This window comes from Biomphalaria glabrata, chromosome 14, assembly GCF_947242115.1.
Source record: "Biomphalaria glabrata chromosome 14, xgBioGlab47.1, whole genome shotgun sequence".
Taxonomy (NCBI): Eukaryota; Metazoa; Mollusca; class Gastropoda; family Planorbidae; genus Biomphalaria; species Biomphalaria glabrata.
In genome coordinates, this window is record NC_074724.1 from 17,597,691 (window position 1) to 17,616,489 (window position 18,799).

Genomic DNA, 18,799 nt, shown 5'->3' on the forward strand with positions numbered 1-18,799 from the left:
CGTCTCAGTTCTGGGCGTGTCTCTCCAACTGTCCCCACGTCTTGCCCATCTGCTTGACATCTGCTTCCAAATTGCTGCGCCATATATTCCTGGGCCGTCCCTATCTTTCTCTTTTTAAGTCTGTCGAGTATGATTATGATGATAGTCAGTCTGTTGTAAATATTATCCTTCTCTTCCTCTTCACTGTCATTTGTTGTTAAGACAATATCTAAGTTAATCCTCTTCTTCACTGAATGGAATGAGGCTGTTATTATCCGTGGTCCATGCGCTTCTCATTCTATAAGTGCCCCCTGAGTCCGCTTAGACAGCATTATACCATAATGTGTAATTCTTGGAGGATCGTGTTTCAAATCAGGAGCTTTGAAACTGGATACAGCAGCTCTCTGATTGACCCTTTAGGTCGATGACCTATGCTGGTAGCTCAGCTCGACCAGCCGATTGACTCAGAGCGGGCCATCTGGGCTACAGGACTAGAGGAACTTTGAACCATTTTTTTGACGCACCCTGTAGTTTACCCTTACGGCTCAGGCCCCCCCCCCCCCAAGACACCCGCCCAGGTCCCCGCGCACTGCTGGATTTGAATTTTTCCATTCACTCCAATCACACCAAAAGTTACCTAATTTAGTTGGCGTCTATAAACCTTTGCATTTTATACTAGGTTCACAAACTAGAAAACGCACATTTTATAGAGATTTTTGGACGTGTATCTTAGTTTATTTCGGCTTAGCTTAGTCGAGGAGTAGAGAAAATCTCAAATATTTGGAAGTAGCCTATTCCGTAAAAATTTTATCTACTTATATGATGCTAGGGTCACTTGACCTAAACAATAAAGAACTTGAAATACCAAACAGCGGACCTGGAAGAAGATGGAAGTTTCAGCTGTTCGGCGCCAGGATTATCCGACCTTCACCATCATCAGTACAAGGAACGTCAGGACCATTTACGAGATTGAGAAAACTGCAAGTGGCAGCAAAGATGAGAAACATCAACCTTCATCTTAAGAATCAGCGAGTCAAGTTAGACTCTCTCCAACTGTCCCCACGTCTTGCCCATCTGCTTGACATCTGCTTCCAAATTGCGGCACCATATATTCCTGGGCCGTCCCTATCTTTCTCTTTTTAAGTCTGTCGAGTATGATGATAGTCAGTCTGTTGTAAATATTATCTTCCTCTTCACTGTCATCCAAGAAACGTACAAGATTAAACAACAGAGATGTCTGCAAGTGAACTTTGACGACTACAGGTATAAACAAATAGTTTGAGAACATCGCGCAGGATGGACAACAGAACAAACTGAGCGTGCTGGTACGAACCTCGCCGATAGCGAAAGAAATGAAGTTGCCATAAAGAAGGGGATGCACAAGAAAGCAGCCCTGTTAGATAGCCCTAAAACAGGAGCATTCAGATACACGAACAGTGGCTAACTTTGCCGCTTCGGAATCAGCTTACTTAGTAAGATCCGATTGTTCTTGGACTCAAAAAGAAACCCAAACTAGTTTTTCATGTGAGTACGTTATTTACATCCTTTGTCTTTCAAGACAGAAGTCGGTAACCTCGTCATGGTTAACGAAATGTCCATTTGTAGCGTACTCGTAATATAAACATCCAGTTACGGATTTACGACAGTGCGTCGACCCTGTGCCTATATTTCCGCAAACCTAAAAATATACAAAATACACATTTTTTGCTTGCATATTTAATAATTATAATTATTTTTAAAGTAGAAAAATAATATTACATAATCTAAAAAAAAAAAACGAGGGCAGAAACAAATGTATTTCAAAACGTATTTAAAATAAACAAAACAGTTAACACATGATTAGATTTATAATATTATTTTTTTAGCAAAGATACGTAGGTCTATAATTAATTAATAATATATTAATAAAAATTCCCCAATTAAAAACATAAAATACCATCTAAACATTAATAGTTATTCCAAGAATAATTTGTACAAAAAAATCTAAATCTATATTACATAGATCTAAGATTTAACGTACTAAAAGAGGAGAGAGAGAGAGAGAGAGGGCAGTGACCGGGCGCGCTCTGCGCGCGAGCAGGTGAGGTCACGTCAGTACGTCATCATACGTGCGGATAGACAGCTGCCAAATAATTGACCTGAAAAACTAGGGTCCTTCGATGTAAAGTTTTACCGCGTTTGCTAGCACTGATGAAAGAAATTAGTGCTAACAAAAATGCAAATGAAGCCGTCAGACTTTCTCGCATTACAGTTGCAAGGCGAGTGGAAGATATGGGTACAAATCTCCAAAACAGAATGATACAACGCATGTTCTGACAGAGAAGCAGATTTTGAAATGTTGTTTTTACTGATTCTGAGGAGTGCCATGACTGATCTGCAACTGAAACTAATTGACTTACAAAGCCTGACGCCCCTGCTTGAGAAATTTTGAGCGATTCAGACGATTGCTTTCTACGCCACGGGGCCGACTAGAGCCACGAGTTTGTAATTAGTGATTGGTAAAAGTTAACTAAAAAGTTAGTAACTTTTAGTTTAACTAAAACAATTATTAAGGCCATTGTTTAACTAGAAAAAAAAGTTTACTTAAAATCGCAGTTTAATTTTTTTTTAGTTACTAACTAAAAAGTTTAATTAAAATTTGTACAACTTTTCAACCTGTGGTCAGGGTTGAATCGCACATCCCTGTTTTGTGGTCATCTGATATCAATAACTTTGATTATCAAAAAAAAAACAAAAAACTATTTAGTCAGTCTGCATTTGAAGAGGGTAAAGTAAGATGCTGCAAGAAGTTATGGGAGTAAATATTTGCAACTGAAAGTAGCAGTACTTTAAAATATTAAATATCTTTTGCCAAAAGCTTCTATGCAATATTATGAAAGGGGTTATTCCGATTTTTTTTTTTGTGAGCCACGTGGTGCTGTTTAATTTCTGTTTATAGTGGTAATCTGATTAGTGAGTTAGGTCAATATTTAGTGGTTTTAATCAATTCATTTTGCGGCAAACATTATTTTTTTAACTACAGGAACACCAAGATCACACTTTTATAGTCTTAAGACCTATTATTGAGATTTAAGTCTAAATCGACAGCTATTCCGATAGGCCTCTAGATCTAATAGCATTAGGCAAACCAACTATAGAAAAAAAAATCTTAAACCACATCCTCTCTGACCATAAAGTAAATACACTGTGTCCAACTGATTTTAACTACTTGGTCTGCTAGACATACACATGTAGGACTAGTGTACTGTAGGCATAGTGTACTTTACGTGTGTAGTCGATGATACTACAAGACCACCCTGCATTTGTTTTTCATTACGCGTTATGCAATAGTGTTTGCTTAATGTGGAGAGGTCAGACAAGAAAATAACACACAGGCGTGACTAGTCAAGCATGTTCGTAGGTATCTTTACACTAAAATAGTTACAGACTATTGGTGTTACTGCATTAGTGTGTTGTTAATACCTCTTCTGGTACTGATGTATAGTTCTTGTCTTATTAATTAAATACTTATATCTTCATGACTTTGTAGTGTATTCTTATTAAGCTTGCTGTGTACTTCAACCACCATCAACCACAAGACATAAAATAGCACTAACTCCAAATGTTGCAGACTTACATTTATTGAATAAAATAATAGTTTATAAGTAGGCAATCTCAGCCATCAATAATATGAACTACTTACTTAGACTTAGATCCTCCCGCGCCGTTCGGAGCTTCTGGAAATATCCCGAAATTGCAAAATGTTCGAAAAATTTCATAAAATATATGGAAATATATAGACAAAAGTTGTCATTTTGAGGTGTCACCATAGACATATATATGTATATATATATATATATATATATATATACTGGATGATAAAGTAAAAATTATTATGGGAAACATTTGGGAAAAAGATAACTTTGTATGAGTTATACAGCAGTTATGAGCAGTGTAAAATTAAAAGTATTTATAGTTTGTTTTTTCAACCATAACCAATATAATTGATAGTATCCCTTCTGTATTATTATATCTCTAATCGTGCCTACCAAATCTATGCCAGGCAAGCATTCTGATAATCTTTTGTTATAAAATGTTTTAATTTTAGCTTATTTGGGTCTTCTGCTGAAAAAAATCCGTTAATAGATGTATTCAGCTTTAACTTGAATTTTGCCTATGACACACTAAATGCAAAATCGGGCTAGTAGGCTACTAAATAAGATTATAGTCTAGTCTTTAGATCTAGTTAATTCTAGTTAGTATATAATTAATATAAATAGTCTAGGACTAGATTGTCACTAGATTTATAATCTATACTTATACTACATCTAGTCTATAGCGGGCAGGGTTTGACAGTCCAGCGCGCAGCCAACCGTATCGACATGTGTATACCTTGTTCTTCCCCCCTCTTGTTTTTTTGTGGGTTGACTATCCGCAGCTATAAGAGAGTGATATTTACTTTACTTCTTCTTATCGTCCGAACTCTTAAGGGAAGAGGAGAATTATATATATATATATATATATATCTAGTTAAAAGACCAGATCTACTCAAGATTTTCATAGATGCACTCAAGGATGTCACATTTTGTTTATATATTACATTTATTACACTTTTAATTATTAATTAAACATGAAATGTAAATCCTCTTCTTTAATTGTATCCATCACTTTTACATTATACGTTTTTAATTAAAAAAAAAACATGTTGAAACATTATTTTTTTGTTTTATTTTTATTTTGTTATTTCTTTATGAAATGTAAATCCTCCTCTTTAATTGTATCAATCACTTTTACATTATACGTTTTTAAAAAAAAAGTGGGTTTTCTTTCGAAGACAAGACCCCTTAGAAACATATCCTTAACGTAGTGATATCCATTATTTTTTAAAAATTTAGGGAAATAGAAGATGAAAAAACAATAAGTATCTAATGTTTAACATCTTACTAACCCACTTCAGACATTTTTCTACAATCACTTATGTGTTGCTAAGGAGCATTTTCTCTTATTCTAGCAGACTTACGCACACAGGCGAAATCGCTATTTTATGCGTCTTATACGGTTAAAAATGAATAGCTTATCAACGTTTGTTTTAAAAAAAATATTTACAAACTCCTAAAGAAAAATAGACGAAGCTTTTCAATGGTGACATCAATTAAATAAGTAAGCGTCTTTATCGTAAAGATATTCAAACTTTTCTTTTTGTATTTTTAAAATGTATTTATATAAAAACACTGTTAATCGATTATTTATTGTAAAGCTCGTTTATTTTTCTATAAAATACGCGTTTAAAAAAAATATTCATCTGTTGACATACGCCCAATTTTACGAATGTACAAACAAGGTATAAAACAATTACAGCCACTAGCACGATTATTCGGTACGGTGATGTTAAGCGTAAATGATTATTACTCTTATTTTTTAACGAATAGGAAAAAGGTATATATATATATATATATATATATATATATATATATATATATATATATATATTAATGAGCTTTAAATATCCTTTCTAACGGTGTCATTTTTACTTTAATCGGATATTTAAACTTTTAAGATATGACAGGGTTAAAACGCCTAAAACTTACAATATGTTACTCAATTTAAAAAAAAGCTCGATTTTGTATTCGGTTTTGGGTCCCTAATATATGTATATATTATATTTTATCTATATTATCATTTTCTAATGATTATAAGACACTTTATAGATAGGTATGCATTGTATGAAAAAAAAATTGTCAGTATAATGATTTCATTTTATTCTAACTCCTAAACTTAGTCAAGTGGACAAGTTTCCTACAGTAATGTAGCATATACTGCTGATGTAAAATATTACCATTCAAATTGTACATGGACAACATCACTATCTTATTTTTATGCTGGAAATTATACATTGGAGGTTTCTTTTTATCCCAATGTATCAAATGGTGTAAACTTTTCAACAACTCTTATGACATCATTTCAATTAAGTAAGTATTTGTGTATATGTAATGTTGATTTTGTGGGTTACTGCTATTATTATTTTTATGTTAGAAACGAACGAATATTCATTATGTGGCACTGCCAGGGTCGAGCTTTGTTAAAGAGAAATACAATTTATTATAGTCCCTTTATCAGTGTCCACTGAGGAATTTCCTAGGGATGTGAAAGGTCTGCAGCAATATTATCACCGCGGTTAATATAACAACAAGGTATATTGTAATTTTAGATAACTTCCATAAACGCTTAATCTCCAATCCTAAGTTCCCATATTTTCTTTGTTTTTCCATTTCAGTTTTTCCTATGTTTATAATATATTATGAAACAATGGTACAACGATGTCATTACTGGTAGCGTTTTTTAAATAAACAGCAGTTCATGGCGATTAAAATCTACCGTTTTGTTAGTGAAAATAGGCCTATCCCAGTATAATAAGTGATTAGTTGACCCTATAACCTCTTGTGCAAGTATTTGTATTAATTGCGCTACTTCGTTATTATTCTTATTATGTTAGAAACGAACTAATATTCACTCTCTGGCACTGCCATGGTCGAGCTTGTAAGAAAAAAACAAAATTCATTGTAGTAATTTTAACAGTGAGAAATTGTGATGTTATGAATGGAGCTAAAAATAGCTATTCGACCTAGATAATTAAGATATCTAGATCCAATTATTGAATGAAAACATAGGCTTGAGTATTTAGAAGTCCACGATATCAAGATGTCAGGCATCGTTTTTGTTGATCTGACTAAATCCTTGACATGGTCAGCAGAAGTAGCCTTTTCCAATTCCAAAGGCTGTCCTATTAAACTACTGAAGTTCATTAAGTGCTTTCACGAGGAAACAAATTGTACCGTCAAATTCAATGGAGCCTAATCAGCAACTTTTGAGGTTAGCAGTGGTTTTAAGCAGGGATGTGTATTTCTCCATACATGATCCTCTGGAAAACTATTTAATGTATCAAGGCTGCGGGCGAAAACCAAGGTCAGGAAGATACTTATTAGGGAATTCATGTATGCTGATGATGCAGCTATTGTGGCTTACTTTGATACTCAATTTCAATTCCTGGTTGACAAACTATCTACTGCTTGCAAGAAGTTCAGCTTAAATATTAGTCAAAGCAAGACTAAGATACTAGTTTAGATCACAAATACTGCACCTCAAGTAACCATTAATGGCCAACCACTAGAAATTGTTGACCACTTTTGCTATCTTGGCTCCATCATATTCAATGATTCACTTCTGGATAAAGACATTTATAACATGATTGCTAAGTAATAGGCACCATGTCACGATTTCAGAAAAAGAGTGTGGGGCAGCATCTTGCTGACTAACAATACCAAAGCCTTAGTCTACGGACGTGTGTGATGAGCACTTTGCTATACGGAAGTGAAACATGGTCCAACTACTCATGGCAGGAAAAAAAAAGCTGAATGTGTTCCACCTCCAATGCCTAATGCGAATCTTTTAGATAAGTTGGCAAGATAAAATAACAAATGAGAAAGTGCTACGAGGAACAGGGTGCCAGGACATCCGCTGGAGAAAAGTGGCACTGGATAGCAAGCACAAAGGAAAGGTCCCGGATTGCAGATGTCATACACAACAGTAGAAGAAAGAAGGGTGAAATTGCAAATGTACCTAGTGATTGCATATGCCCAAATTGTGACCGCAGCTGTGTAGTCACACAAGAAGTTGAAAAGGGAAAAGATCGTCACTCAAGGCGTTAAATTCCACAAGAACGTTATTCTCAATAAGACAAGGATGAATTATTGATCTTGATGTGCCATTATCTAATAGAATTCTGCTAAAACGAACTCCTATTTTCCCGTGTACTCTCTGACTTCTATTTTTTCCTAGCACGGCCACTCGGAAGCCCTAGGGCTTCACGTGAATCTCGATGCCTGTCTCCACCCTACGAGACGACATAATCTAGTTGTTCTGGTTATGAGATTGGATGTTGGTCTGGTGACTACCCAATCCATCTCTCTCCCTCTCTCTCTCTCTCCCCCTCTCTCTCTTTCGAGCATATCCTCGAGTACAATTTCTCTGAATTTGCCGAGACAATCGGTCATCTATAGTTTCCACTACTTGTCTGATAATGTGCGTGAGGTCCTTCTCCTCAATCTGAATCCCCCGACTGAAATGGGTTGTTTTTTTATGTCTTTAGCTGCCTCAAAAAAAAAAAGGCTTATATCAAAGCATCGCTTGCCTCTCTTTTTCCACTAATCGGATAGCCTTCTTCAATTTAGGGTCATAAACACCATCAATAAACGGGTCTGTTTTTGAGGACGCCTAAGATCTTCTATATCAAGGTCGGATAAGTCAGGCGTTAGATATCTGCCACCTATTCCCGTAGCGTCTGTCCTGGTTATTGCTACCGGGTCTTCAATGGCACTCTGTAAACTTCTTTCATGTGTTTTACCCCAAATCGCAAATATTCTAACAATCACCTCGTAATCTTGATGGTCGTAAACTATCTGGGCAATTCAGAGGCATTTACGCGTAACGCTAACTTTGATCCAGTCGCTTTATCATCGTTCGTACTCCAGTTGTTCACTTTAGCAGCCGCCTCAAATTGTCTTTGGTAAACTGTCAACGAGACTGTACCATCAAAAATAGGTGGCTTGACTTTTCAAATTGCTTCGCTCGATCCTAAATTAGTTTTAATGTGTTGAACTTTGTACAGCTCAACTCTGACTGCCTGGACCTCGTCGTTAAGGGCTTTAATCTTTTGCTCCATCTCTACTGTAAACTGTGACTTCACTGCTGTGATTTCCTCCCTTAACTTACTTCCGAATTCCTCCAGATGTTTTTATACCAGTCGCAATGGCTCGCATTGACCCTAGAAGTTCCTTTTTTATTTCACTCAACATTCATACACTGGCCTCGTTTGGTCGGACCTAATCGCAGATCAAGATACAAGTACTCGCAATGTTTCTTGACTGTAATTAATAGTACTCGTCGTAATGAACCGTGCAGAACCATACCGCTGAACCATACTGAACCAAGTCGTCTGTAGTATACTGTTGATAGATAGATTAGATGGATAGATAGATTGATTGATTGATTATACCACTTAACTTTTTATGCCACACTTATCTGAGCCAAAATATATGCAAATATCATCACTTACCTGTAGATTATAATTAATATTGTTCCCCTTTAACGAAGTTAGACCCTGGTAGTGTCAAAGAAAAATTATTATTAAACTTTTACAGCTGTTCCAAATACACATCTTTCTGGTGAATGTTTCAATAGTACAAACATTACATTTGGTTATATAAGACCAGAAGCTACTGCTATCTGTGTCTGTCACCTTGATGACATTGGATATCCTCCTGCGATTTTAAAATGGACCAATAGCAGTAATTTAGATTTGGGAAAACCTATAAAACAGACGACCTCATCTTTAATGATAGGTAAGTTTTAAGTCTTTTAAATCTCAATTACTGTTAATGCTCATAGTATGCTTAGAGTATGTTTTTAATTTTAATAAGTTTATTAAACCATATTTTTAAAGAAATCTTTTTAAAAATTATTTGATAAGTTATTTTATATTATAAGTAGGGGTGCACCGAATAGCATTTTGAAATATATTGCCGGATAGTTAAATAAGATATCCAGCCGGAGCTTGATACCGTAGCTACATGTCTAGAAAATAGGTATATACAGAGTTACCTTCAAGTACGGTACGCATTTTGCATGATTTGTATGCAAACGGACAGGAAAATACGTGATTATGTTTATCATTTGAAAATACTTAACAACAAAAAAACAAAGTAGTTCTAGCTAGTCTGTAGTCTGTATTACTTGGCGACACACCTTCATGGAGGACCTCAGAACAGTGGATACCAGGTGGGAGGACTCTTCAAACATTGCCAATGACAGATCTTTATGGAGACAGCTGGAGGAAAGCCACAGTTATACCGATACCTAAACCAGGAAGAGACGGCTCTGACCCAGCTAACTATCGACCAATAGCACTAATAAGCTGCATATCCAAAACCATGGAAATAATGATTAACAGTAGGCTGGTCTGGTACCTGGAGAGGAATAAAGTGATCTCAAACTACCAGTGCGGATTCCGGCAGTGGCGGACAACAACTGACCACCTGGTAAGGCTGGAAGCTTATATTAGAAATGCATTACTCAGAAGAGAACATCTAGTAGCTGTATTCTTCGATATAGAAAAGGCCTATGACACAACCTGGAAACATGGCATTCTACGTGACCTGGCGCTTATGGGGCTTAAGGGACACCTCCCCCGTTTTGTGGAGGAATTCCTGAAAGATCGAAAATTTCAGGTTCGGGTGGGCAACTCCGCTTCTGACACTCATGACCAGGAAATGTCAGTCACCCTGTTCAACATTAAAATAAATAGCATCATAAATGCGCTGTCCCCTGGCATAGAGTGCTCTTTGTATGTTGATGACTTTGTCATTCTCACTTATGGGAAAAACATGAACACCTTAGAAAGAAAATTACAGTTATGTTTAAACAAAATTCAGGGTTGGGCAAACTATAATGGTTTCAAATTCTCAGACTCCAAAACAGTAAGTATGCATATTTGAAATCTAAGGGGACTCCACCCAGACCCTGAACTATTTATACACAAAAAGAAGATCCCTGTCGTGAAAACTACAAAATTTTTAGGCCTCACCTTAGATTCCAAATTTAATTTTCTCCCCCACATTAAGGAACTTAAGAAGAAATGCCAAAAGTCATTAAACATACTAAGAGTACTCAGCCATACGGACTGGGGAGCTGACAGAGATACCTTGCTGCTGCTCTATCGGAGTCTAATTCGATCCAAGCTAGACTACGGATCCATAATATATGGAGCAGCAAGGAAGTCGTACCTAAAAATACTGGAACCAATACAAAATGCTGCCCTGCGTCTCTGTCTCGGCGCGTTTCGTACATCACCTATCCCAAGTCTCCATGTGGAGGCTGGAGAACTCCCCATGGATATAAGAATGAAAAAGCTTGCAATGCAGTATATAGTCAAGCTAAAATCCAACCCCACGAACCCTGCTTTTGACCCCATATTTAACCCCACAGAGGTAGAATTATACAATCGAAGGCCTAACGTCATACAGCCGTTGGGCCTTCGAATGAGAGAACCCATCCAAAATTTAACCCCACCCATTGACCAAATCTCTAAAATAGAAACCCCTCAGAACCCTCCTTGGCTAATGAATAAACCCAAATTAAATTTATCCCTCCTCAATTTCAAAAAAGAAAATACAGACCCAAGCATACTACAAGTCCACTTTAGGGAACTGCAGGAGAGCTACGGAGATTGTGGCACCATCTACACAGACGGATCCAAAATGGAGGGAAAGGTTGCGTGTGCCTGCTCCTTTCGGAACAAAACAATCTCCCGTAGACTCCCTGATGGCTGCTCCATCTTTACGGCCGAATTGCACGCAATACTGCTTGCACTTATGGCCGTAAAAGCATCAGAAAGGAGTAAATTTATAATCTGCTCCGACTCCAAATCTGCATTGCAAGCTTTGGGGCGGATGAAGACTGACATCCCATTGGTACATAAGAGCCTGAAGCTGTTGGACCAAATAACAGCCGACCGTAGGGATGTCACCTTCATCTGGGTCCCCTCCCATGTTGGCATTGAGGGAAACGAAGCCGCAGACAGAGAAGCAAAGAGAGCCCTAAATCATGCGGTGTCAGGAACCCAAATTCCCTACTCGGACCTGAGACAAAGTATTGCCTCTGCCACCTATCGAGAGTGGCAGAACCGATGGGAGGCTGAGACTCACAGTAAACTCAGGCAGATTGTGGCGGATGTCAGGTGGCGGCCCACATCTAAGGGTCTGACAAGGCGTGGTAGCACGACCATGTCCAGACTTAGGATTGGCCACACCTACATCACGCACTCTTTTGTACTGAAGAGAGAGGAGCCCCCACTTTGTGAGTACTGTGACTCTCGCCTCACCGTGGAACATATCCTCGTTGATTGCCCCAGATACCAGGATGTCAGGGCGAAATATTTTAGAGTCACTAATTTAAATACACTATTTGATGGTGTTGACCCTGGGAAGGTACTGGGCTTTATCCGGGAAGTGGGGCTATCTACGAAGATCTGATTTATGAATTTGTGAACATGCACTATTTACATTAGATTTTTACCAAATATTTAAATTTTTACAACCTTTACTATTTTAACTGTGAATAGACTTTGATTTTAATGATATGACTGTATAGAATCTGGCCCTTGTTGTTTAGAGAGAGAAGGATCCTTAGGGGACTGCAGGCACGACATGGCCTAAATAGTGCCGATGTGCCTCAAATCAAAAATCAAATCACAGCTTTCCGCCCAATGCGCCGAACGGTGCGGGAGGACCTAAGTCTAAGTAAGTAAGTCTAGCTAACCATATATAGCCTATAGATCAGTGCGTCAATGCCTGGAATGAACTATTCTTATTATCAACCATGAGATAGTTTGTTTTTTTTGCACACACTCACGCGCCAAGATTTAAAATGTTTACTAAAGCTAGATTTTACTAATCTAAATAAAGCAGAGTTTTTTTTAATGTGTCAGTTTATATGAAGTCTTCCAACTGGGAATCAATTGATTCATTAGTTCTAATTCATCTAGGCTGGATCTAGAAATAGAGATATTTTACAATGTCAGGCACCTATAATAGAATTTAGTCAAATATAGATTTAGAATTAAGATCTAGACTATTCTAGATATTCTTAATTCTAGATCTAGACGTGTTTAATAGATCTATACTTCGATTTAGAACTTAGATTTAGAACTAATCTAGATCAAAGTAGACCACATCTAATGATACATTTAGACTATTGACTAGATCTAGATAGGTCTTATAGCTCTAGATATCTGTAACTAGATCTAGATCTACTCAAAAGCAGACATGTATGCCATCTTATAAAGAGATCTGTTGATCTTGTTTCTTATCCTTTATGGAATCTATTTTTTTTTTTAAAAAGGTCAAACTTGACTGATCTAACTTTGAATATATCTAGTATTTCACATTCAAGATAGAGCCTTCAATTTCGTGTAATTTATAAATACCTTAATTAGCTCTATGCACATAAAAAAAACAGACTCAATAGCCCAGCCTTTTTATATTAGAAACAAGTTCAATGACTGAATAATAATTATCTGCCTGCAAAAAATAATAGTTAACATGTTTGTTATTACTGATTAAAGAGGACTCAAAAGCTTTCATTGCTAACTCTTCAAAGAATGGTCTGAAAAATGTATAAACTTTTTTTTTCTTTTTTTTTTTCAAAATGTGATTTAAAATAGTTCCAATGTTTGGATACCTTGTACAGAAATTGCAAATAAACAAAACTACTTTTGTAGAATTAGTCACTGCAAACTATTACATCTAAGTCAGATTTTAATTGTAAAAAAATCCCATTCTTATGAATGAATTTTATGTTTCCGCTATTATAAAATGTTGTATACAATAGATTCATTATGATCTGTAATTGACACACTGAAAAAAACAATATTTCAATTATCACATCCCTTTGTTAGTCTTACATTTGTGTCCTTCACTCCAGCATCCTTTTTTCTTTCTGACCTATGCCACACAGTCCAGTCTTACACACTTTCTCCGCTGTTCACTGTTACATACAAATGGAACGAGCCCCCCATGTTACATACAAATGGACTCATGAATAAATACATACTCTATCCTCGCACGCATCCTACTAAATCGCATCATGCAACACCTTGAATATGGTTTACTACCAGAAAGCCAGCGTGACTTCAGAAAAGAGTGTGGAACTATTGACATGATCTTTGCGGCAAGGCAGCTCTAGAATAAATGCCAGGAACAAAATGCTGACCTCTTAATATATGTCGACCAAACAAAAGCATTCGACACTGTTAGCAGAGAAGGACTCTGTAAGAGTATGTCAAAATATAGTTGTCCACTAAAATTTATAATCATAGTGAGACTATTTCATGATGGCATGAAGGCTCGTGTCCAGGACAGTGGATAACCATCAGAGCCCTTCGAAGTATCAAACGGGGGTTAACAAGGCTGTTTCCTAGCACCTACACTGTTCAGTATCATGTTCTCTGCTGTGCTGACAGATGCATTCACAAATAGAGAAAATAACGGGATAAATATAACATACATATTTGATGGTGGCCTTTTCAATACGAGGCGGCTTAAAGCAAAATCAAAAAGTAAATCTGCAGTAAACAGGGGCTTGCTATTTGCTGACGACTGTGCCCTAAATGCCTGCTCTGAAAATGATCTGCATAGCATCATCTCAAGAGCATGCTCAGACTTAGGCCTTACCATTAACACAGAAAAGACTTAAGTCTTATATTTGCCCGCTCCAGGGATAACTACTCAGATCCAAGCGTCAAGATAAATGGACATGATATTCTTCTTTTTCTTCTTGAAACTGTCAGGTAGAGTTGAGCCTTCGGCTCTTGGAACTCTAAGCCAGCAAAAGTGAACAAGAGCTCCCTTTCACAGCCTGACTCGCGGCCAGAGACCGCATGCACCGGGACCCCTGCCATTTTTCTTATCTATACAAGGCTAACTGTGCAGGACATGCCATTTATGTAACGGCCCCTTGAGGAACCGCGTCTGGATTGTGACAAGGTTGTGGGAGCTTTTTTACAACTCCGCACAGTGCTGTGAGGATGCTCTCGCACTCCCTTAGGCACCCCCACGGGAGTCTTGTTTTGCTACCCTTTAGCCTAATCGTTTCCTCCTACGATCGTTTCCACTCTGGCGCCACTATGAGTTCGTGGGACATGATATAAACGCAGTGGACAGATTCACATATCTTGGCAGCACTCTCTCCAGAAACGGAAACATCGATAATGCAATCAACTTTTGTATCGCTAAGGCCAGTGCATCCTATGGCAGTCTAAAAACGTCTGGAACAGACGAGGTATCACTACAAATACAAAGCTAGGGATCTATCGAGCTGTCATCCTCACTACATTGCTCTATGCCTCAGAAACGTGGACAGTGTACAGAAATCATTCAAAGAAACTTAACCACTTCCATATGACATGCCTAAAAAAAATACTGAATGCTAAATGGCAAGACAAAATACCAGACACTGAAGTTCTTCGAAGGGTCTGCAAAGCATCCACACAATCGTAATGCAGTCCCAGCAGGACATATCTGCAGAATTGAAGACCGCCGCATCCCTTAACGACTTTTGTATGGTCAACTAAGTGAAGGAAAGTGCTCGCAAGGCGGTCAAAAAAAACGCTCCAGGGACACCCTCAAAGCTTCTCTGAAGGAGTTCAGTATAGACCCAGCCACCTGGGAGACGGAGGCACTTGACAGAGCATCAAGGCTTTGTGTTGTGAAAACTGGCGCACAGGTTGCTGAGGAAAAGAGAACAACACTGGCAGAAGAAAAACGTGGTTAACATCAGCTTCGACTGGATCAGCAGCGTTACCAAACCTGAGCCGACAACGCCAGAACTCCCCCCCCCCTCTGTCAGTGAGGCGGAATCTCAGTAGTGTCCACTACTAACGGCCTAAAGTTCAGTGCCCACTTCACTACCCATTGCCTACGGTCCAGTGCCCAGATACTTGCCCAGTGATCAGCGTAAACTGCCCAGTTCCTGGCTCCATCTGTCCGCTGCCCAACATCTTTTGCCAATACCTACGGCCCTGAGAATACCCTTCCCACCTTTCGCTACAGACGTACTCCTCTTCGAGTCAAGCCTCACCCCTCTACAAGAAGATCAGCTCAGAGTTCTTCCTGCATCTACCAGACGAGTTCATCGGCAAACCGACCAGCAAAGAAAGATAAGAAACGAAAGTACACTTATCCACTCCTTCTTATGCAATCAATGATGAAATTAATCCATCAAATTCATTGTTAACACACTACCCAAGCTAGTAGTTGTATTGTTGTTGTTAAATTAAATTATTCTTATATTTAACATATATTCTGTTTGTTCTCATTGTTAGCTTGTAGTATGCCTGTTCAAAATTTACTTATGTGAGCGGGGAAAAACTAAAAATTACTTTCCCTAGAGTAAACGAACCATAACCATTTAAAATATTAAAAACCTCGCCACAAAATCATTTGAGACTATATCTTCTAATTAATCACAATATATAAAATACAATAATGATCAAAGATATACTTAACCCTAAAGATCTCCAGAGCAGGGCACACCTCTTCGAGTACCCCAAGACACAAGACCAATAACTAACATAAAAAATATATACAGTTCAAAACATAGGTCCAGTGGTCAAGCTGGCAACTCAGGAGCAAGTGGCAAGTAAACACGGTCTACATGCCCTTATATAAACTTCTTAAGGGGAATCAATCCTAACTTTCACAATGAAGGTCAACTGGTTTTTACCTACTGGATAATGATAATCCTTATTATCCATATGGAAAATTAAATTTGTCTTACAAATTGTTGTACTTCGATTGTATAACTTTTAATATTAAACTATATATGCAATGTTTTTTAGCAACCCATATTCGAATTTAGAGTGAATGAGCAGATAGTGACTTGAGTGTGGTTAAGTAGCCTAGTAGAGTTTGGCCTTAAATGTGTCATTGTGCCTAATAAAAACAATAACGGTAAAAAACAAAATAAACTGTTTTTTTTATTTCTTTCTAAAGCTGTTTATTTTCATAAATTTAATTTTAATAAATATGTGTGTCTACAGATACTTCTAGTAATAATGTTGAGTACACCTGTAGAGCCTCAACACCCTTATTGAATGGAACTGTGTCTACTTCATATATTGTTAAATATGCAAGTAAGTAGTAGAAATACACTAAATCAACTTATAACTGTAGAAACAAGGCTTAACTCCAATAAAAAATGACTGACATGTAGCACAAACAATGACCCTGTACCAGACGGGTCAGGACCAACAGAATACAATATGAAAACAAACAGATTACAAAAACTAGCACGAGCAACACAGAAGTTCATGTCAAGATTACTCCATTCACCCCTCCTTTATTTTTTCCTTTTGTATATGTACATTATATTCTAGTGTAGGCAAGTAGGATTTTGGAGGTTCCTCAGGCGTAGACTGTTCATCTCTCAACCCGTATTGTTATTGTTATAAATCTAAGGCAAGCACTCAACGAAAGGCAGGAGGTAACAATAAACAAGGTTTTTATTTACAGTACAATTAGGCATGGACTTCAGCTATCAAGTCCCAGAGTGACACCAGTCCTTTTCTACCTAAATACCAGTACAGACAACCGACACACTTCCCAGTGCTGCCCCAGGTCCTCAACACAGTTCACAGATAGCAAAAAAGAAATTTTCTTTAGTCAAGACAGCTCAGACTTCAATAACTTGCAGATCATTCCAGCCGGATCTATAACAGTCCTTCTTACTGTAGAATAAACATGACTTCTCCACTACTTGTGTTTAATATAAGTGCTCTGATGCGCACCATCAGTGTTGTGCGGGAGCAGAGTTACAACATTATCTTATTGTCAATTTTAATAAACTTAACTAAACTTAATATAATTTTTCCCATTAGGGAAAGTCTCCACATGTCAGAAATACCCATAAGGTAATCTGACACACGTTCATCAACATCAATAGCGTGACATCTGAAAGGAAATAATTCGATTGGTTAAAGCAGGGGTTCTCAACCTGTGGATCGCGACCCTCTTGGGTGTCGATTAGCCGGGGTCACCTAAGACCATGGAAAATATGGATTATTTTTATCTGTTCTGATGTAAGACATGATATTTTACAAGTTATTTTTTTCATTGGAAGTTATATTTTTTTTATTGTCATTGTAGGATTGATGTTTTGGACAATTTAAACATAATTTTATCAAACATTTTAATTGTCACAGTATAACTATTTTAGCAGTTTAAATTACTGCAACCTTATATTTTTGTGGAATGATTGATATTATTTCAATGGTGACGTTAATATTTATTTGTTTACTAGTACATGTTATAGAAGGTAATGTTTTTGTTATGGATCAACCCTTGATGATGGTTCTCGCACACAAGTGTTAAGGAAAAGAAACTATAATGTTGATATGATTTTACTTCTATAGTTCAAGCGGAAATTGAAGAAAAAAAAACAACAACAAACAAACAGTGCTTTATTTGTAATGGATTTCTTTGAGCTGAATCTATGTAGCCGAAATAAATGACACTCAAAATCCGAGCTTTTTTTTACTTAATACCCAGTACTTCAAGGGAAAAGATGTGTATTTAAAACATGACGATTTTAAAGACAAGTTTATCTTAAGCAAACCACAGGGAAAGATTAGAAAAGCTTGTGATTGTTGTAAAAAAAAAATCTTTTTTAAAAAATATTAAATTATCAACACAAATGCTTCTTTCAAGTTTCCAAGTATGTCTGCATTTCAAAGTTTGGTACAGAATGAGTCATCAAAAGTTATCAGAGCTCACTGTGTGATTCATCGACAAAAATTAGTAATAAAGACACTGCTACAAGAATTGCACGTAATTAAAAGCGTAGCTGCATTAATCAAATGTAACATGGCTCAATTAGTCTGAAAGAATCAGATCCTTCCAAATGAAAGTTCAAATTTGCAAAAACAAATAGATAAATATAATTTTTACTTGTCGCCAATCCTATATGATCACTTTGAGAAAATTGAAATGAACTTGACAAACAGATAAAATAATAATTTCCTTGAAAGAACATGTGCTTGCTTGGGAAAAAATTTCTTCCTACTTTCCAAATCTACATGACATAGTTGCGGTATGTCCATTCACAGTCAAACTTAAAATGTTGTGGAGAAAGAAAGAGTTAATTGAACTCATTCATAGGGATATAACTAAAAATAATTTCTCTTTAATGTCACTAACACAAATCTGGATCAAGTGATTGCAGTCAATCTTGA

The 18,799-nt window shown here is 37.0% G+C and overlaps 1 protein-coding gene across 2 annotated transcripts in view; it reads left to right on the plus strand.

Moving 5' to 3' along the window:
• The window catches only part of LOC129922668 (uncharacterized), a 116,158-nt gene that overhangs the window by 21,346 nt on the left and 76,013 nt on the right, over positions 1–18,799 (plus strand). For both annotated transcript variants that reach the window (XM_056009382.1, XM_056009383.1), the window contains exons 4-6: positions 5,738–5,927; positions 9,156–9,356; positions 16,610–16,702. In XM_056009382.1, coding sequence (XP_055865357.1) covers positions 5,738–5,927; positions 9,156–9,356; positions 16,610–16,702 — 484 coding nt within the window. The remainder of the gene's footprint in view (positions 1–5,737; positions 5,928–9,155; positions 9,357–16,609; positions 16,703–18,799) is intronic.